Genomic DNA, 21,659 nt, shown 5'->3' with positions numbered 1-21,659 from the left:
TAATAATGACCGTGGCTTGTCTGTCACTCACTCAAAATACAGAACCTTTATTTGCGTTTATAGCAAAGATTAAATATAAAACTGACTGTGTTCCAATTGGCTCCCGCACCAAATTTCTTTGACACCAGCATCATCCAAAGCAATAAAGCCACCAGCCAGGTGGCAGGTTTACAGCTCCTGCAAATGAGACGTGGCTAGGCATTTCTAGGGGTGACCTCCTCCAGCACAGACAGTCATTGAAGCTCGCTGTAAATGTGGCTGTGGCATCCCTGCAAGGGTGATGCTGTGGCTGACCAGGACAGCATTCCCTTGCTCCAGGTTGACCTCGCACAAAGGCATGAGGCTTATCAGCCAGCATCTGCTTTGGAGACCCAGTTCTCCAGCTAAGGAGGGAAAAAAACTGGTAAGGAAAGCATGCTGGGGCGTCCTATGGTGGACTGACCAGTGCAGAGCATGTAGAGCCAATGCGGCCTGGAGCAAATGCCTGAGGAAGATGACTTCAGGGGCCTCTGGAATTGGAAAAACTGACCCAACCTCTTCCACCTCTATCCCTGCATACTCCATGGTGTGCAAGAATCTACGGATGAAGGAAGGGATGCCCATGCTTTGGGCAGAAAGGAGAGGATCTCTCCAAGGCAACAAAGCTCTCCCAACTAATGCCACAGGAAAAAGGGGTTGGATTTGGTTTTGGTCAGTTCCAGTAGAATGTGGAAAGGAAGAAGACAGAGTTGAACGTAGATGGAGCGAAAACATGTTCAGAAGGTGCTTTTTACAAGCATGGCAAGTAGAGTATAGGATCATAGAGTCATTAAGTTTGGAAAAGACCTCTGAGATCAACTAGTCCAACTGTCCACCTACTGCCCACCAAACTGTGTCCCTAAGTACCACATCTACACATTTCTTAATGTTAAACCCTCGAGTGCCCACAGACAAATGACTTTAAAAACGGACTCCATTTTTTCCTCAAGTGTCTGCTACAGTTCAGGGTCACCCGAGTCCAAGGTTTGATACCTTCAAGCCATGAATACCCTTAGGAAACCACAGCACAGGGCCTGGTAGTAACACAAGCCACTTGAATGAACTAATCTGAAATATATATATATGTACTCTGCACCACAATTACAGGTAGAGAAGGTATTTGAGGCGTTTGGTAAACATGCCAAATAATAAATACAGTTATTCAGTCAGCAAACAGCTGCATGATTATAAATAGGAAAATTGACCTCAGCCTGAAGCCAGCTGAGGCCCAACAACATGCTCTTATTAAGGAGTGATTTTTTTTCCCCTGCATTTTTTTGGAGGGACATTAAAAGTATTTTGCCCACTCTTTATTTTAGGAAGGTGAAATGTCCCTGGTGGATTTCAAAAGCTAACCTCTCGGGTATGCGTTTTCCATGCCAAGACACTGAGTCACGAACAGATCGGAGGAAGAAGTGTCAAACCCAGACAGGGGATAACACGGCTGTGATTTAGTAGCCAGCTCCGTCTGCTAATAACCGCACAGCCCGCTCCATGCCCTCAGCCTCACAAGCTGACAGCTTTGCTCGCTGCCACTTTCACATGCTATTTGCTTATTGCTTGGGGTAAAACTTGTCCACACCTATTCCATTCTGAATGACTGTTTGTGTCCTGGCCAAACCCAGGCTTGGGGAGCTGCTAGCAGCTGCACGGCGCCGTCATTCCTGCTCTGCGCCCTATGGAAGCTAACAGTCTCTAAGCACGTCTGCTGGACCCTTGGGCTTGCAGGGACACTTCTCTGCTCTCTGTTCATGAAGCTACAAGCATCATTTTTGTGTATTTGTCCACTTACAAGTCTGCAGCATTAGCGTGATGTAGCCATGGGGAACATATCCTCTGCCATGCGTGGACATTTTTATCTGGTGCTGCTCAGCTGGGTGTAGTTTTCAGGCATGGGGCTGATTCTGCCTGTTGCTGCTTTGGGGAATGAAAAGGCTGCATGAAACAAAGTGAAGAGATGTTGTGATCCTTACGGATGCTGGCGTAGTACACAGCATCTATGGGGTCTGGATCTGTAGGGATGCTGGTATGGTGCACAGAATCTATGGGGTCAGGATACTGAGTGGTCCCAGATGTTTGCCTGAGGAATTTCTTCCTCCAACTACTCATTCTGCCTCTGCTGGATCCCCTGTCCAAGGGGTGGGTTGTCTGTCTGGGAACAGGAGCATTGTCGCCACAAGCAGGTGACTCTGGTGGGTCTTAGCATCAGACCACTGTCCCTAAACGTGAGTCTGACCCATATTGTACCCCATTATAGGCAAGATCATCAGGATGCTTCACACAGCATCTGTAGGGCAGCTGTTCCATGGCTTTTCTGGTGTTCTGCTGCTGGGATGCTCCTGCGGGAAAATGGGGATGGAGCAGGATGAGGGGAGCATAAGAGAGATGGATGGAGGTGGAAGGAATAGAGCAGGGAACTGCAAAGGGACAGGGGGGAGAAGGTGAGAGCACAGGAGCAAAAGAGTGAGAGGAAATGGGGTGTTGTGAAGGGAAAAGTTGGGATGAAGAAAGAAGTTTTATTTCCAAGGGAAAATGAGACAGGGAAGGGAGCAGGCAGTGGGAAATCAGAGGAGAAGAGGAGGAAATGGCCACAGCGGTGGGCCTGAAGGACTTGCTTTCCTCCTGCCCCCGATTTACCAGCCCTCAGCCAGCATTGCGCATCTCTGTGTGCACAGTGGGTTGCCAGGTGCTGCTCTGTGAGGCTTTGAGTCACCCAGGCCGTCAGCATCTCTCGCTGTGTGCCCAGAGGAGCAGCGTGGGCTGCAGCTGGGGCAGCGTGGGGCTGAGGGTCTGCATTGAGTTCCCCTGCCTCGACCCACAGCTTCACGAGGAGCTGCCACAGGAACAGCCTCACTCCAGAATCCCATTTCTCCCCTCTCTTATTCAGCTGTTCTCTTCCCCCTCCTCCTTTTCTTTGTCTGCTAATGCACAACAGATGGGAGGAAATGCCATTTTAAATGCCACAGCATCCTGATGAAATGTGATGGGTTATGGCAATCTCAGATGAATCATGGCATTGTTTTGTGTACATGGCTCCGCTGTGGCTCGGCCTCGCTCAAGCAACTCTGCCTCCCGCTTCCCAAACACAATTAGGGTCATTTTAGGCATCTACCAGCAGCAGGTGCCCTCCAGGACCTGGCTGGCCAAGTGACATTAGCTAACTAACCAGCCACATTTGTGAAGGCAAAGCTGAGCCCTCTGAAGCATCTACTCCAGGCTGCCTTTGGCTGTGCAGGGATTATACGTTACACTGCATTCCCACGTTACATTTATAGGATTCCTACACAAGGTGCAGGGACTCTGTCCCCAGTAATGGGATTGACACAGCAGAGCCATCCTCTCCAGCTCCAGCTTCACCTGCGGTCCCTTTGGGGAGTGGGGCCATATCCCCATGCCTGTCCCTTGGCCCCATGGCCGTGTTGCTGGGATGGGAATGCAGAGCCAAACCCAGGGGCTGTGATGTGGTCTCCTGCTGCTGGGGTTTGCTAGGGATGGTCGGGTCATTTCGCCTAAGCAAGCAGACCAGCATCAAATAATATTGACTCAGTAGCTGCCAGATGAGAAACAGCAGCTCAGAAGTGAAAAACTATATCTGTATCTATGCGTATCCCAATGGCTCCATGACTGGAACCAATAGACCCAGCCCTGTTAGCTTCAAACTAATTAACTGTGGAAAAAAGTCACCTCTAAACCTACAGAATATAAAGCAGCCTTTTAGTTTGTGTAGCTGCGAGAACAGATTTGAGAACTCTAATGAGTAGAAGACGTGGCATTAAAATTTGGTTGCAATATGCTTAATCTTAGCAATCTAGATGGGAAATACATCACTGGGTATATCCAACTGCTTGTGCCTACTGGCATGGCAGCAGTGAACCCTTTAATTCCTCGTTTCTCTCTCAGATCTATGTCAATGGAGCAAGCAGAAGGGCTGTTGTGATTAACTCCCCCCTCCCGGCCCTGCTCAGGGCCAGCTGTAAGCATAGCCCTGCTCAAAGCCCTGGCAGCCCCGAGGTGAGTGCAGCCAACACCAACACTCGGGGCAGCCCTGCTGTGTTTACCCAGATTGCAGCAGCTCTACCTGGAAGGTAGATGGGGGCTGTGTTTGCGTTCCTGAACCGGAGCTTTGGGGGATTATTTTTCCCCCACCAGGCGTTCCTCTGCTGCTTTAACTCATGTCGAAAGCTGGGAGGCAGGAAAAGGAGGGGATGGAGGGAGCAGCTTGGGGTGTGGAGCAGCTCCATTGGGATGTACCCTGCACTGCCTCCATCTGCACCGTGCAGATGGATTTCTGTGTACCTGAACAGCTCAAGTTTCATGCAGGCATAACACACACACATGGGGTGGACAGCCATCTCCAGCCTCTCCTGGGGAACTGCAGAGAGATCCTTGCCTTATCTTATTGCAGTAAAGGGATTTATTGCGGCCGCTCCGCCAAAAAACGTACAGAGAAATTCCACCAAAGCACATATATATGTTTCTCTTGGAAGCAGACAAAACTCCAGTATGCAGAAAAGCCCTGAGCTGTTGTTAATCTCTGGGGTTTTATCCAAGTTTCTTTAGCAACTTGGACATCATCACAATGGCTTTCAGATAGAGCCGAGTGAGCCTCCCTCTGCCTTTGATTTCCTCCCCGAGATTTGAGTGGGTTGGGAATTGGGTGGGACGTTTCCAGCCAACGTCAGCCCCTGTAGCCACAAGAGGGTGACAGAGTCCCATCGCGCGGTGTGGCTTTGGACAAACGCAGGGATGTCCCCAGCTGGTGCAGGGCTCAGCCCAGTGGGGACCGAGCTGCCCTTTGGTGACCAGAGGCTCTTGGAAATCCCTGCTGGAGGCTTTGCTGGCTGGAAATGGGATCCCGGTGCTGGGAAGCTGAGGACTTTTTTTCCACCTGGTTTCAGTTAGCATTGGTGCTGGCATCAGCAACGTGTTCCCATTGCCAAAAGAGGGGCGAATTCCCAACCACTGCTGCAGCAGGCAAGGAAAGAAACCTCACCCTTGCTCTGTATTGGTGGTCTAATGCAAATACCATGTTTCAGAGTAGTTCTGGAAAAACGAAAATGTCTGAAGGCAATGCAATGCTGCCCTGCTTCTCCTGGCTGCTGGGGCTTGGGGCCTTTCTGTTCCTACATTGCCCACTCATGCTGCTGACTTGCTGCTGGCTGTGGCCTTGGAGCTCAAAGTTGCTCCATACATCCCTTTCAAGCTCCTGCTGTCCAGGCGGCTCATCCTGGGCGCATCTGCAAAGCCCCTGTGCTTGGGATTCTCGTAGTGTTTTGTCCCCATGGGCAGTCCAGGGCAGATCCCAGCTCCTGTTGCCTTTCCTGGGGGAAGCAGCAGTTCCACTGCCCACCCCTGACCCCTCTCCTGCCTTCCAGCCAGGGCATTCCCAGTGAGCAACACAGACAAGAGGCTTCTTGTACAGCCATCTCTGCACTTCTGCTTTTACAGCAGCCACCCAAGGCAACATCTGAGACAGAAGATTAAAGTGCTCTGGGATGCTTCCAAGGCTGAATCTCATCCTCCACCATCCCAGGAGACCAGAGCAGCGGGTGTGGGCTTGATGACATCTCCGGCGCTGATCTCCAGCCAGCTCCCTCCTAACCCCATCCAATGCTGGCCTGGGAACGCCTGCAGAGCACCAGGCAGGAGGGCAGCCCTCATCCTATAGGCTGCTGGGTGGGAGCTCGCTGTGTCACTGGGATCAGCTGCTTTCCTACGGAATGGGGTTGGATCTCACCCTGGTGCATGCACCGCGGTGCGTACCGGCAGGGTATAGCAGGAGGGAGGTCTGCACCAGTGCACGCACTGACAGGGTGTATCAGGAAGGAGAATTGCACCAGTGCACGCACTGATAGAGTACATCAGGAGCATTTGCTCAGATGGAAAAAGGGCCAATCACACCCCTGAGAGCTTTGGGGTGTGTGTGGGGACCAGGGACATGGGGTGTATTGGTGTAGGCTGTAATGGGGAAGGAGGACGTGCGTTCATGGGCTCTCCTCGAAGCTGCACTGCATGCTCCAAGGAGATTTTTCTATTTTCTCTTCAAATACTCGAAGTAATTAGATGCTGCTTATGAGTAATCACTTGGACTAAACAGTCTGGTTTCGTTTAAAGTGGTCGGTGTGAAACGCCGCGCGATTTGTTTGGACAAAAAACTAAGAAGGGCTCCTTTGAGCCTCCCTGGAGCCGCGGTGGGGAAGTGGGCAGAGGTGGGGCAGACCCACTCCTTCCCCAACCTGTGCCCTGGATGCAGTATAAAGCCTTCCCCAGGGAAGAAAACATCGCCCCGGTCTGCGGGCAGAGCTATAGGGATGAAAGAGAGGAGCGACGCTCTTCCCAAGGCAGAACCTTGAAAGCCTGCAGCCAACGTTAACGACCAAGTTGCGGCACGCTGAGTTTTACGGTCCTTGGTGAAAATGGTGACAGTAAATCCTCAGCTGGCTCCAGCCGTGAAGCTGCCCCCGACACCACTAAAATCCCTGCAAAGTTCTTGTTGACTTTGGCCGTGTCAGCGCCGCGCTCCATTGCAGCACGCGGTGTTAATGGCACAGAGATTTTCGAGGCCTCGGCGGCGGCGGGGCTGCTATTCTGCCTGTTCCAGAACCAACAGAAGGCATCTGCCTCACTCGTGTGTGCTTTCCTAGGGCAGGATCCCAATCCCAATCTCAGATCCTGGGCTGAGCTGCACCTTCTGCTCTCGTTCCTGGGAGCTGAGTATGGGCTATACCTTTTTATTTATAGTTTCAGCAAAGCAGGATTGGGTTTGGCTGCAGGCAGTTTTTATCTCGGGTAACGTGTCGCTTTCGAAGCCCTATTATTAGCGATTTTGTATAGCTTCAGGATTACTGCAGATCATAATGAATCACCCTCTGCAGCATCGATATAGGTACTCTCAGCCTCCCGACAACCGCCCTGCACGTGACGGGGAGCAGAAAACCCCCAGTGGCGATGGGTGGGATGGAGATATGGGCACAGCGCTGCAGATCCTGCGACAACAGCCCAAGAAGGGATTTGTTTCTAGCAGAAACGTTCAGGAAAACATACCTGAGGGCTAATAATAAGGGTTTTCTACCTGCAGCAGTGCAGGAGATGATGTATCCTTTTGTCCCCTTAGTGGTGGCAGCCCACCACGGTTGGGTTCGCTGCCTTCTGCTTGGTCACCGCTGCTCTGTGCTGAACACTGTGCTTTCCCTGCTGCCCACATGGGGGTAAATACACCTCCCCCACCCTGCTGCACCAGGGGGCTGCCCCACAGACCTTCTTACAGTATCCAAGTCTCCTCCTCTTGCAGGGTTTAGCTGCAAATGAAAAGTGCCAAAGAATCACTCCTCGAGCTTTCCACTTGAGTGAAACGCTCCCTGAGAAATGCAGCTGATGGAAATTTGGTTTTTCTCTCATTGTTTTGCTCTGTTTCCCATTCAGGAGTGAGGAATCCAACCTCCGGAATGCGCTCCGGGGTGACAGAGCTCACCGCACAGCGATGAGAGAGGAAGCTCTGCTGGCCTTTGGGCATGACTAATACCACAGCACAGCAATCCCTTGGTCAGGGTCCAGAATTCTGCCAGGTCTCCGGGTTTCAATGAGGACCTTCTGCTCTGACTCATGCCTGGGAATCATCATCCTCAGCAGTGGGGCTGTGTCGCAGTGCCGGGGTGGGGGGAGCTCCATCTCTGGGTACTGTGCCTTCTACCACAACAGGACGGCCCTGGGCACCCCATGCCTTCGAAGAAACTTCAAAGCAACAGCACGGCACCTCCTGCTAGCAGGGAGTGCTGATGAATAATAGAATGGACCCACCCACTCTCACTTTAATCTGTCATGTTCTATGGAAATTAAGCCTTTCTCTTACAAGCAGGCAATTTGTGCTCTTGGCATCTCCAGCGAGAGCGAGCTCTCAGCTCTTCTGCTGGGTTATTGATACCTTTTGTATAAAGCAATGCAGTGCCTAATTGGGCTCTTTGCCTATTCCAACGCGCTTCCAGCAAGCAGAACCTACAGCAGCCCTTAGCAGAAAGCAACTCATGGTGCTGTGGGGAGAAGCTGGGCACGAAGAAAACACATCCTGGGCAAACAGGCACCACTCCCCTAGTGGCTCACAGGTGCAAGCCCGGCTGGCTCACACAGGTGTGTTTTCCTTGCTCTGATCTGGGCCAGGGCTATAAACAAGCAGGCAATCCCTGAGCAAGAAAGGGCTCCTTGTGTGCTGCAAGCACTTGTGCCAAGCTGGGGGAGTGCGGGGGTTTTATGCCCCTCCTTTCCCGTGTGTTAGGAAAGCATCTCGCTGCTGGACCTTGCATCCCTGCCAGCCAGAATGCAGCTCTTTGAAGAGGCTGCACCTGGAAGGAAAGATGGTAAAGGGCTGGAGAGAGCTGGGGGTGCCCACAGCCGTGGGAGGGAGTGTGGCACTGCGGTGCGTGGGGCTGCGTCTGTGCCCAGGTGGTGCTGGGAAGAACTGTGCCTTTTCATGGAGCTGGGTGAGGCTGGAGGTGATGCCTGCGCCCTGCGTGCTTTGAGGAGTTGGGGGGTGCTGCGTATCCTGTGATAAACTGCCTCAGGAATGAGGGTGGGGAATCCAAAACCAATAGGTGGGGGGAAACCAGTGCCAGGGTCACGCTGCAGCAGGGCCAGAAAGCAACTCTGTTAAATGCTAAAATCCTTCCTTCTGCCACTTTGGGTCCTTCTCTGCTTCAAAGGGGTTTGGAGGTAAGGAAACTGATGGTTTGTTTTGTTTCGTTTTTTAGTTTTATTATTATTGTAAATGAAGCTTGACCTTCTGTCAGGGTGAAGGACAAAGCCATATCTACCCATGGAACTTGAACTGTGAGAATGGATGGGACAAGGCACAAACCATCTGTCTACAGCGCCCTCCATCTTCCCAACCAAATTCAGGGGGGTTCCTCACACCTAACCCATGGTATACAGCATCTCCAGCAGCACCAAGGGGCACAAGGGAGAGCCTGGCTTGTGCAGGGCTGGATATGGAGCCTGGAAACTCATGCCTGGGGCAGGAGGAAGAAGGAAAGCACCCAAGTGGAGTGGAAAGCTTGCTGTAAGGCATGGAAGGAAGGAGCCATGCCAAACCCATAGGCTCCTATCCAGCTCTTCAAAGTGAGCATGCCAGTCATTACAGAGGGGAGGGAAGGAGAAGGTGATGAACAGCAGTGCACAGAGCTGGGAAAAGGGAGGGATGCTGTGAGGGAGTGAGGCCAATGGGTTGGGGTCTGCCAGAGGAAAACAAATGTGAGCAGGAATGTTTAACTGACTTCAGAAGAGAACCCCCAGAGTCACTGAGATGTGTCACTGGGGTTCAAGAACAGAAGAAAAGTTCCTTACCCTGAGACAAGCAGACTCTTATTTAAGGATTTTACTTGTTTCTGTGGTGCCAGGCAGCCAGGAGAGGAGCAAGGGGAGCAGCAGCAGCAGCAGCAGTAGGAACAAACCCTGGCCAAGTCCAGAGAGGCGATGGTTTACATTAGAGAAGGCTCTAATGTTGCATGATGGCCTCTAAGTGTGTTTTGATGATGATGATGATTATTTTCAACTGAGCAAATGGCAGGAACACGGGCAGGGTATTGGAAAGCCATTTGGCTCTGAGAACAACATCCAGTGGTGCTGCTGAGCCCCTGCCAGAGGGACTGCTGCTGTGCTGCAGGGACTGCTCCCTGCGTCGGCAGCACGCTGCTCCCCACTGCTGTGACCATCCTCACTGTTTGGGCAATGACGAGGGTTGCATAAGCAGGAGTCAAAGTCAATTTGCTATTTTCTCCTCTCTTGATTTCAGCTTCCAGGGAGCAAAGGATGGTGTGTTTAGAAGCTCTGTTGACACCCCTCTCCCAACAGTGAAACGCTTCTGAGCTTTTCCCTTTGCAGAACAGCTCGCTGGAGAGCCCTGCATTCAGCTCCTCACAGCCTCACACTGCCCTGTGATCCCTTTTCCCCCTCTAGACAAAATAACAAGCTCTCTCCTTTCTCAGGACCGCACGCTTCTTTTCCAGACTTGCCTCAGCTCTTTCATCACGCCAATAAAGAAAAAAAGCCAATGCATCACACGTTGGCTGCGGAGAGCGGAAACCCTTAAACATCTGAGAGCCGGGAGCCAGGCGCTGTGATTTGCAAGGCCCCCTCTGCCCTCGTTGGGTCAGATGCCTCTTGCTCTGAAGGAAGAGAGAGGGGATTTGTTAAAACCTTGCCTATTTCTCAGTCTGAGGTCCCGTTTTGGCTGTCCGGAGGCTGAGGCGTGAGCTGGGAGTGGGGCTGCCGAGGGGGCAGGGCAGCGAGCCTGCAGCGTGCAAACAGATTGTGCAATATTTGCCTTGCACAGAGCTCCCATTGTACAGCCTGGGAGTTCTGCTTTCAATAATTCCCCTGCTCATAATGCCTCATTGATGGCGAGAGAAAGGCAGTATTGAGCGCTGAAGGGGCTCCGGCTTTGAAAAGGGTTAAAAAATAAAGAAAAAGGGGAGGGGAGTGGGGGGAAAGGAGATTTGAGGCTTAGTTTTAAACTCTGCTGTGTGGCCCTTATGGTAAATCGCAGCCGCTGAGAAGTATGCAGAGAGCTGTTTGCATAACCCGGTGTGCAGCAAATGCTCTTGAAGCCCAAACACGAGTGCGGCCGGAGCTGGAGGTGGTGGGGAGAGAAAGCAGGAAGGGCTGTGATTATTTTAATTCTTGCCCCAGGCCACATTAAATTAATAACGAAAAAAAGAAAAGAAAAAAAAAAGAGCGAATATCCAAATATTTGGTTAGAGAAGCAGCTGTGCAAATGTGAGCCGCTGTGCCAGCTGCAGGGACATTGGTCAATGCTCACCACCTTGTGCTGATGGCTGGGGAGCATCTCGTGTGCTGCTCCGGGCTGGAAAGCACCAAAAGGAGCCCCGAAGCCTTTGTCTGGTGGCTTCACCCATCGCTGCTGTAGAGGTATGGTCTCAACTGGAAAGTGTCTGTAGGTGCGTGGAAGCGCTCGGTCTGGGGGATGCTCTGCGTGCTGCGATGCTGCCAGCCCTGCAGCTCTCACCCCACGGGGCTCCCATTGCTGTGGGCTGGCAGAACTGCCAGGCAGATGCAGGACCGAAGCGGCTGAGGGCTTGGACTGAGAATGCCAACATCAGCAGCTGTAGCCAGGCGGGTTGCCAGGGGAATCCTCCCTGTTGTGCAATGCTGAAGCTCTCCAAGGATGCTCCCAGCTCTTGAGACATCTCAGAGCGAGACCGGGCAAGTGACTGCCGTCAGTTCCCAGCAGTGAGAGGAGTGACTACAGGCCCTGAGCACTTTTTCCATGTGTGGAGCTTGTGATGCATTAATCACCTCTAGAGCAGCATTGCTGCTGGCTGCAATCGTCCTGACCTGAACCTTAGAGCTCTCGTTTCTTCCTCTCCCTTCTCTTCTTCCTCCTTCCCAGCTGCTCCCTTCTCCTGCCTCCAACAATCCCAGCAGGGCTGCTCTGACAGCACCATTTACACATGTTAGGTGTTAGGAAAATCTGACACAGGGAGCCAGGGGGGTCATTCTGCCTAGAGGTGTTCAAGGGGTATGGAGATGTGGCACTGAAGGATGCAGTCATGGTGGGATGGGTTGGGGTTGGATCGTAGAGGTGAGTGGGGACACCTCCTTCCTGAGCAGCACCCTTTCATCAAGTCCAGTTGTTTTCTACAAAGAGGGAATTATTCAAAGCTGAGGAATTCAGGGGAGAGCAGAGAGGCGTGCGGGGGGAGAGCAGAGAGGCGTGCGGGAGGAGAGCGGTGCAAAGGAGAGAGGGGAAGGGAGGAGAGGAGCAGCAGAAGGAAAGAAAGATGAACTGATGAACCCCCTTAATCAAACCTTGCTGAAGGGTTGCAGGGAAAGGCACAGCCAAGTGCCAAACGTCCCCACTTCTGTGCCCTAGCATGCCTGATGTGGGGTGGGGGGGAGACGTGGGATGGGAGGGCTATGGGGGAGTGTCTGGGGCAGAGAATGTGGGGACGGCCCAGGGAGGAGATGTGGAGGAGGAGAGCCCAAGGAAAGGGGTGTGCAGGGGAGGGGATGTGGAGGGGCTAAGAGAGCAGAGCCCGGGGGGGACACAGCAGGGGGAGGCCCAGGGGAGAGGGTGTGAGGATGGTGGAGGGACCTGGCAAAGGGAAGTCTGGGGGAGGGGGGAGTGAGTGGGGGGCCCACAGAGGGAAGGGAGGGCATGGTGGGGGGGGGGCTCAGAGGAAGGGGACAGGGGGCCCTACAGAGGGGAGCCTTCTGGCTCAGCTGCTCCTGGGAGCTAAAGCTCTGCAGAGCCATCCCAAAGCCCACACTCAGCCCTTGCCATAGCAGCCCTGCGGTCCTGAAGTCAGACATGGGGTGTGCATGGGTTGAGGGGAAACATGCTGGGTTGCACTGTGTGTTGGGAGCCCTCCGTTCCCATCCACACAAGGGACATAATGGTGCCAAACTGCTCACCTGGATCTGTGTTCTGTGAACAGTGTGCGCTTCCAAACTCCCTGTCCTGTGCCAAGTCCTGCCCTAAGGAAAATTAAGGAGAGAGGTGTGTGCCATGCACAGTGCTGTCCTGATCCCTCATGGATGCAGACCCTGCAAAAGGAATTATACAGGAGTGTCTCTCTCAGCTCTCCCAAAACTCCCCCAAAGCACTGAGGCAACAATGTAGCCCCTTGTCCCAGTACCCACACCTAGATCAGCACTTCTGCATGGGCATGGACACCTACTTTACACCAAACCCTGCCCTGGGCTGTCTGTGACCATGGCACTCCCAGTCCCTCTCTACCTCAGTTTCCCCACTTATAAAATGGGTGCAGCAGTCCCCATCCCATAATACATACATATTCCTAATCTTCGGCATGCCCTGCAGCGGCCTGCTTCACCACTGGAGACGTCCCGACAAGTTTCTGCAGCTCTCCTTTCTTTGCCCGTGCGCTATCTGCACGGGGCTGGACGGGTGCCGTGGGGCTGCGGGTCGGGGCTGAGCATCGCAGCGCAGGGGCCGTGCTGCGGAGAGGCGGGCAGCCCCGCTTAGGACCCTGCACGCTTTGGGTTTTCCCAGCTTTTTCCTGGAGTCGCTGAGCGAGCGGGGAGGGGCCGAGCTTGCGGCTCCCCATAAACCTGGACGCTGCGCCCACGGTCCGGGCAGCTGTGCGGACTCGCGGTGTCCCTCGGAGGCTGCGTCCCCGTGTCCTCACCCCCCGCGTGGCTCTGCGCAGCCCTCCTGCCCAACCCACAGCGCTGAGTTTCCAGACTGAGAAAGATTTTGGGAGAAGAGAGAAGAAGAAAAAAAATAAAAAAAAAAGAGGAAAAAAAGAGGAAAAAAAAAAAAGCCATGGTGGTGTGGGCTGGTCGAGAAATTCTTCGGGAGAAGACGGTGAGAAAAGGACACAGCGGCTGTTTCCCAAAGGGTGAGGAAGGGAGCGCGGCACCGCTGGGCTTGAACTTTAGCACCCTCTTCTGCGGGAGTGTAAGTAAAAAGATCGGCTCATCCTGAGCCAGAACGGCGCTGGGGAGGAGGAGAAGGCGGACGCTCACTGCGGAGTGGGTTTTCTGTGCTGCTTTGGAAAGCAGGGGAAAAAAAAGAAAAAAGAAAAAAAGAAAAAAAAGAGACGCGTTGAGAAGCCAAAGAGTGCTTGTAGCACTCCGAGTTGCTTTGGGGCTGTTCCTAATCACCGCGTGAGGAAAGGAAAGCCGTGCATGTGGGTTTGATTGGAGCGGCGCGATGCTTGTTTTCTTTTGACCGATCGCAACCCAGCCCCGCCGCTCCGGGCTCTTTGTGTGCGTGTGAGCGTGCCTCGATGGGAGCTCGTCCCGCTCCACTCCCACCCGCCATCCCCTAAACTGGGGGCTGTCCGAGGAGGGGACATCCCCACGTGTCGCTGCGATGCCGGGGCTGTAGGTCGCTCTGTGGGCAGCACGCACCGCTCTGGGATGGCTGTGTACGCCCTCACCGGCTTCTCGCTGGTCAGCCTGCTCAGCTTTGGCTATTTATCCTGGGACTGGATGAAGCCTGGCTTGGTGGCCGACGTGGCTACGAGCCCCATGGAGAAATCGCTGCCTCCCGCCTTCACCCGCCCGCCGCACATCATCTTCATCCTGACCGACGACCAGGGCTACCACGACGTCGGGTACCACGGCTCTGACATCCAGACACCCACCTTGGACAGGTTGGCAGCCGAGGGCGTGAAGCTGGAGAACTACTACATCCAGCCCATCTGCACACCGTCCCGCAGCCAGCTGATCACCGGCCGGTAAGCCCCCATTGCTCCTTCCTATACGGACCTCTCCTCTCCCATAGCTCTGCAAGGCTCACGCCCCGCTCATCACAAGGCACGTATCCCCATATGTTGGTAGATACTTCATCGCTGCTGGAGTTGGACTCATGATGGATCCCTTCCAACTTGGGTTATGCTATGATTTTGTGCTGGAGATCCTCTAGAGAAAAGAGCCTTCCTGGCCCTGTTGGGTAAAGAGTTGATTTGTGCGTGGTTTTGTAATAGCACGTGGCAGGTCACCAGCAGTGAAAATGTTGCTCCTAACAACCAAAAGTCACTTTGAGAAAAGGCAGTCCCTGCCCATGAGGTCCTCTGGTGGTGGGGCGAGGTGTCTCCACTTGGATGACACTGCAGACTTTGGGTTGGTTTCTTCTCACGTGCGAATTGGCTGCTGGGCTGTCAGGTGTAAGGATGCTCCCTTGCACTGCCAGCTCTGCCTTAGGCTGTGCTTTTCCTGCTGCTCACTCAGTCTGCGCTGAGCAGGGCAGGGTGGGTGGAAGGTTTCTCCATCCCATTGGGCACATCCTGGTTTCCTGATCATGAGTGTTTTAGCCTCCTGGGAACTGATGGGGCTTTCCCATCAGTAAGTAAGACTGGGGTGACCAGTAAGACTTACTGGAGTAAGACTGGGATGATTTCCCTGCCCTGCTATGATTTCCCAGCATTTTCTGTAGGAAACATTTAATCAGCATCCCTCGATGTGGTGGCTATGGATGTGGTCACCTACTGCCTGGGGTGGTGGAGCTCAGTGGGGTCCAGACAAAACCCTCTCCTCTCTCCTGATGGCTCCAGAGGCAGCTCAGGCATCTCTGGGGTGTGCAAAAGAGGATGAGGATACATCTGCACTCAGGCCTGAAGTTGCACCAGGGAAGATTCAGGTTGGCTATTAGGAAAAATTTCTTCTCAGAAAGAGCAGTGATGCAGTGTTACAGCACCCCGGGAGTGGGGGGAATCACCTTCCCTGGAGGTGTTTGAGAACTGTGGAGCTGAGGGACGTGGTGGGGGGAGGTGTCAGTGGGCATGGTGGGGGTGGTGGGTTGACAGTTGAACATCTTTGAGCACTATTCCAACCATACAGTTCCATGGCGAAAAGCAAGAGCACATGGAGCCACCTCCTTCCTGAGCCAGCGCCCTTCTGTGATTCTATGATAAGGAGCTCTCTGTATCTGGCACAGAGTTGCTCCATGGCTGCGTGACACAGAGAGCTGCACATTACTGGGGTCTCCAGAATACAAACTGCCGCCATGTCCCACCCAGCATTACTCTCATCACCACTGATTTGGCTCTTTCCTGCAGGTACCAGATCCACACAGGGCTGCAGCACTCCATCATCCGCCCCCGGCAGCCCAACTGCCTGCCCCTCGACCAGGTCACCCTGCCCCAGAAGCTGCAGGAAGCCGGTTACTCCACGCACATGGTGGGCAAGTGGCACCTCGGCTTCTACAAAAAGGAGTGCCTGCCCACCCGCAGGGGCTTCGACACCTTCCTGGGCTCCCTGACGGGCAATGTGGACTACTACACCTACGACAACTGCGATGGGCCGGGCGTCTGCGGCTATGACCTGCACGAAGGGGAGAACGTGGCGTGGGACCAGAGCGGGAAGTACTCCACCTTCCTCTACGCCCAGCGTGTCAGCAAGATCCTGGCATCCCACAGCCCCAAGGAGCCCATCTTCATCTACGTGGCCTTCCAGGCAGTGCACACTCCGCTGCAGTCACCCAAGGAGTACATCTACCGCTACCGCTCCATGGGCAACGTTGCTCGCCGCAAGTACGCGGCCATGGTGACGTGCATGGATGAGGCAGTGAAGAACATCACCTGGGCCCTCAAGAAGTATGGTTATTATGACAACAGTGTGATTGTCTTCTCCACGGATAATGGTGGGCAGACGTTCTCTGGGGGAAGCAACTGGCCGCTACGGGGCCGCAAAGGGACGTACTGGGAAGGGGGTGTGCGTGGCATCGGTTTTGTCCACAGTCCTTTGATCAAGCGCAAGCGACGGACCAGCTGGGCACTGGTGCACATCACAGACTGGTACCCGACCCTGGTGAGTCTGGCCAGGGGCAACCTGAGCAACGTCCCAGGCCTGGATGGCTACAACGTCTGGCCTGCCATCAGCGAGGGGAAGGAGTCACCGCGAACTGAAATCCTGCATAACATTGACCCCCTCTACAACCACGCCAAGTACGGCTCCTTGGAGGATGGCTTCGGTATCTGGAACACGGCCGTGCAGGCCTCCATCCGTGTCGGGGAGTGGAAGCTCCTCACCGGGGACCCCGGTTACAGCGACTGGATCCCCCCGCAGACGCTGACCAACTTCCCGGGCAGCTGGTGGAACCTGGAGCGGCTGACCGACGGCTTGAGAAAATCTGTGTGGCTTTTCAACATCACCGCAGACCCCTACGAGCGCTATGACCTCTCGGAGCAGCGCCCCGACATCGTCCGAGCTTTGCTGACCCGTCTGGTGCACTACAACCGGACGGCCATCCCAGTGCGCTACCCTGCTGAGAACCCCCGCGCCCACCCCGACTTCAATGGAGGTGCCTGGGGGCCTTGGGCCAGCGAGGACGAGGTGGAGGAGTGGGAAGGTGGTGGTGGGGACCCCCCCAAGGGTCGGGGCAAGAAGAAGAAGTGCAAGATCTGCAAACTGCGCTCTTTCTTCCGCAAGCTGAACACCAGGCTCATGTCCAACCGCATCTGAGCGGAGGGTCCCCAGCGCCTACGCAGCCTGGCCAGGGTGGAGATAGAGATGGCAGTGCTATGGGGTGGGATGGAGGGAGAGGGATGGACGGGGGTTCACCCCGAACACTTCTGCACTTGGCCGGACCAGCAACCACAGAGAGGGCGGACAGACCAGCAGGGATGGGCAGTGCGGGTTCATGGCTGTGCGCAGCCCCTTCAGAGCCAGACTCTTCTTCTTGAGGACCATGCAGACTGTGAGCTCTGGCCGTGGCAGCAGCACAAGGGTGGGGGTGTGGGGCGTCAGGCCAGCCTCAGTCACTCTGGCTGCATTTTTTGCCTTGGTGTTTCTCTGTAGATACATGTTGCTGACTTGCTACATGCTGCTGAGAAGCTGCTTGGTTTGCTCTTGATCTAGGAACTCGAGGGCTTCCCCAAACCCAAGACAATGGCATTTCCCCTTTATATTTCCCTATAGAAGGATGGCTTCCTGACTCAGCCTTGCTGTGATGAGGTCCTCACCTTTGGCCATGGCTTCTCTCCACTGGCTCGGGGAGGCCAGGAGCAGCCCTGGAGCTGTGCCTGCAAGGACATGGTTGGAAGCAGTGCCTTGATGCACGCAGAGGACAAACGCTTCTGGACAGCCCTATGCATGGGAGGCAGCTTTGTCCCAAAGGTCCCCAGTAGTTCATCCCCAGCTCTGCCTGGTCGGATCCCACAGCTGCACAGCTGGAGGCACCCCTAAGTTCCTCTCTGTGCATCCTACAGCCAAGCCCAGGACAGACGAAAGACCTCAGGAAGATCTCATAGATCTGCTCCATCACCGCAGGACACGGAGCCCCGGGGTCATGGAGAGGGGCATCCCTTTACCCTCCCTTCACCATCCCTTCACCCTCCCCTTTCCTGCAGGTGGGCAGGATGTGCCACCACATCCCCTGGCCATGGACACAGCGCTGTGCCCCCGCGCTCCCTGCGGACGTGCGCTCTGACAGGAGCTGGCGCGGATGAAAGAGGGTAAATAGCTTTAAAAGCATTTTGGATGCACGGTGCATTTCCATTTACACAATGTGTTTTACATTTCTCCCCACAGGTTTCTCTTGGTGCAGCGCGTGTAGGCGAAGGCCCTGCTGTGAATTTTGAAAATAGTTATTTTTGTCTCTGGAAAATGAGGCCCGTTAGGACTTGTCAGCTCTTGGATGAGCAGTGTGGGCTTTTTTTTTTTTTTTCTTCCTTTTTTTTTTTTTCCCCCTCTTTTTCCTTTGCAAAATAACATTCATTTAAAATCTGTCATTGAAAGATGTGACAATTGGCAGCGTGCACACTGAATACCTTTCAGTGCGCTTTCAAGCCCTGTGTGTGAGAGGGACGGGGACGGGAAGAGAATGCAATGACACGTTTGTATTTTTTTTTTTTTTTCTACTCTTAGCTGGATTATTTGAGGGAATTGGGATTTTCTGTAGAAGTAAAGAAAAAAAAAAACAAAACTAACAGCAAGGCATCCTGCAGGAGAGCCTCTTCTTGTAGAGGTGGGAAGGAGTTCGCAATGCTGGGGCTTGGCTGTTGGCGCAGCTGGCCCTGCTGCTCCATCCATCCACCACCACACTGCTGGCCCAAGGGCACCCAATGCTCTCCAGGACAGGACCCATAGGGCACTCAGCTCCTCCGCATCCCTAATGTCCCATCTCCATCCCTGCCTCATCCAGCAAGGCGCTCTGTTGCTGCCTTTTGGCCAAGCCTGTTGGCAAGTGGTTGCCAAATTTAAGGCAGGAGGAGGATGCTGAGAATCACACAATCATTAAGGTTGAAAAAGAGTTCTGAGATCATCACATCTAACATGAGATCAACACATCTAACCCTGTCACCCTTATTGCCCAGTAAGCCTTGGTCCCTCAGTGCCACATCTACGCATCAGCATTTGGACTGAGACTCACCTGAGATTCTGGGGTGGGCAGAAGGAGTGGGGCTGGCTGTGGGGCGGTGGCAAGGCGTGTGGAACAGTTTTCATTTCCATATTTATATAAACATGTCCAAGTTTAGTCCTTCCTTTATTTCATTTTTTTAATTATTTTTTCAAAAATGGAAATTTCCATGAAAGCACGTTTGATGTTTCTCCAAATGGTTTCAATAATATCTCATTGAAAATGCTCGTCTTGTCTCATCTCCAGCTCTGATCTCTGGGGCCAGTGCTGGTTTTGCACAGTCAGTCTAGCCGGAGTTTGGGGTCTGAATTCTCAAATAAATAAATAAATGAGAAAGCATTCTGAATTCTAGAAGGAAGAAAAAAAATGATGGGAAAAAAGCGTTAGTTCCTGAAAAGAGGAAGAGTGGGCAGAGGTGTCTCTGGGTGCTGGGGAATGCAGAGCCTGCCCCCTGTCCCACCGCTGCTCGTGAATGGTCCCAGTTGGCTTGGATCCAGCAGTGCAGCTCTGCAACAAGGAGGGAGAAGCAGCAATGTGCCAAAATCCTGTGTTTTCACGCCATTCATCCCCCCCTGGGAGAGCTCATGGGCTCCAGGTGGGAAAGGGTTAACATAGCTGATGGGCGAGACGCTGCTGAAGTGGCTTTGGAGAGCTCTTCGCCTTGCTGTGATGCTGCAGCACAGAGATCTGTTTACATAGGGACGCCAAGAGCTCAGTGTCCCACTCTTGGGAGAGTGCTGTGAGCCCCGGGCTGGGAAGTAGGGCAAAATACGGCCCTGTGGAGGGATGGGCAGGGGATGGAATGGGATACGGCTGAGGATTGGCATAGGGAAGGGGATGGAAATGGGTTTGAGGTTGGGAGTGGGGATGAAGATGGTGGTGACAGGATGGAGATGGTGTTGGAAATGGGATGGGGTAGGATGGAGTAGAACAGAGACATGAGTGGAAGGAGATGGGAATGGAGATAGGATTGGAGATGGGATGGGAATGGAGGTGGGGAAGAGATGAGGATGGATGGAGATTGGAACTGGAATGAGGATGGGAAAGGGGATGTGATGGGATAGAGATTTGGCATTAGAGATGGGATGGGATAGGCATGAGGGTCGAGGTGGGAAGGAGACAGCTATGGAGATGCTGATGAAGATGTGGTGCTGATGAAGATGAAGATGCAAGCAGCAGGAAAGAGAATGGACGTCTCCCAGCAAACTGCCACCTGGGAGGACAGCAGGGCACCCTGGGCACCTCTTTCTAGAGAGAAGCACAGACAAGGGGCTGACTCTCACTGCAGAACCTGGGATGAGGGAAAAGGTGGCCCTGGGCCCTCCCATCACACCAAAAGCAGTTTCTGTGTTGCTGCTGGCACAAGTGCTGGGGCCCACAGACCGTTTGCCATTTGCAAACACAACCTTAAATGTGAAAATGCTCGCCTTACCCAGGTATTTATAATCCTCACCTAAAAATAACCAAGAATTCAGCTTCCTGGAGGACAGCAACTGAGCATCCCCCAGACCCCAGCTTGCGTGTGAAACTGTCCCAGTAATTTTGGGATCTCTGCAGGATGTGACTCGGAGCCGTGCTTAGCATGTCTGTGAGACATGGCTGCAGGCTCTGTCAGCCCCTACAAGCCCTGTGCTGGGGGGTGGCCACTCTGCAGCCCCTCTGTCACACACCGGCTCCTCCTGAGTCCCTTGGACAGCTGCCTATCCATGCATTCAGGGCTCGGTGTGCAATCCTCAGTCAGAGCATCCTTCCTTGGGCCGGAACTGGAGAGCCCATGCCAGGCTGCAGAAAGGAAATATCTGCATATGGAGCTGAGGGACGTGCGTGGAGGTATTTCGGGAGAGGCAGGCGGGTAACGGAGAGGAGGGGGTGAAGGTCTCCATCAGGTGGCCAGACACAAGCACTGCTGGCGGCTGCATCCCAGAGCTGTGAAGGAGCAGATTTCTGGGTGGGAAAGGAGATTTCAGATAAGGGGATGCAGCACCTGTCAGTCAGCTTGGAGACGAAAACCCCCGCTTAGGAAGCAGCACCAACACCAGCATGGAGGCATCGGGGCAAGTCCTGTCCCCTTCCCACTATCACTGGGGACCCCATGCCTGTGCCCCAATGGTGGGAATTGGGCCCCTGCCCTTACGGCTCGGTGTGGGGATGAGAGCAGGTAATGGTGCAATTAATGGAAAAGCCATTAGGCCTTTCTCCTCCTCCCCCTCCTCTTCCTCACTCCGCCACTTGCTGTCCTCCTCCACTTCCACCTCCTTTCTTCTCTCCCTCTCTCCGCTCCTCCTTCTCTCTCTCTCTCTCCCCTCGAAGATTTCTCCCTATTTTTGTCTGGTTAGAGCCTTTTCTTTTCCTATTAACCCTTCTGTGGCAGCCCGGAAGGAAACTAAACCAATCTCATCTGCCCAAAGCAATGCCTTCCATTGAGAGACCCGGCTGCTGGGGCTCTGAGTGCTCCTTTTCCTCCTGCAAAAACAACCAGAAATGGGACAAAAGAGGGTCAGGAGTCCACAGGGTGCAAGGGATGATGCCTGCTGGAGGTGGGGTGTTGGCAGCAAAGTGGGTTTAAGGGAAAACCTTTCCCTCGAGGCCTCTGAGTACCACTTTTAGTGCTCTTTTCCAGTTTCTTTTTTTTTTTTCTTTTTAAATTTATTTTTTAATTAACTGAAAAACCTGTTTGTTTGTTTGGGTTTTTTTTTTTTTTTTTTTTCCAGCACTTTTTGCTTTTTTCCCTCTTTGCTCCCCTTCTGGCTTTGTTTTAGGCCAAGCCACTCCCGGGTGCCAGTGACTGGGGCCAGCCCCAATG

The 21,659-nt window shown here is 53.6% G+C and overlaps 1 protein-coding gene and 1 long non-coding RNA gene across 3 annotated transcripts; one reads left to right on the top strand and one right to left on the bottom strand.

The window, feature by feature from the left end:
• Positions 1–31: 31 nt before the first annotated feature.
• On the bottom strand, positions 32–13,234 carry LOC122185704. 2 transcript variants are annotated; one of them, XR_006180952.1, is made up of 4 exons: positions 12,822–13,234; positions 12,442–12,573; positions 1,811–1,953; positions 32–383 (listed from the first exon to the last, which is right to left on the bottom strand). It is a non-coding gene; the product is annotated as an uncharacterized LOC122185704 (long non-coding RNA). The 2 variants fall into 2 exon arrangements; XR_006180953.1 differs by having other exon boundaries at positions 12,442–12,504.
• On the top strand, positions 12,970–19,152 carry ARSI (arylsulfatase family member I). The gene is made up of 2 exons (XM_042881746.1): positions 12,970–14,234; positions 15,555–19,152. Exons 1-2 carry the CDS (start codon positions 13,915–13,917, stop codon positions 16,957–16,959), a joined length of 1,725 nt encoding a protein of 574 aa, XP_042737680.1. The 5' UTR covers positions 12,970–13,914; the 3' UTR covers positions 16,960–19,152.
• The last annotated feature ends 2,507 nt before the right edge of the window (positions 19,153–21,659 follow it).

Source organism: Lagopus leucura, unplaced genomic scaffold, assembly GCF_019238085.1.
Source record: "Lagopus leucura isolate 7727_CA_CO unplaced genomic scaffold, USGS_WTPT01 Super-Scaffold_100030, whole genome shotgun sequence".
NCBI lineage: Eukaryota > Metazoa > Chordata > Aves > Galliformes > Phasianidae > Lagopus > Lagopus leucura.
This window is presented reverse-complemented; position numbering and strand designations above follow the sequence as displayed.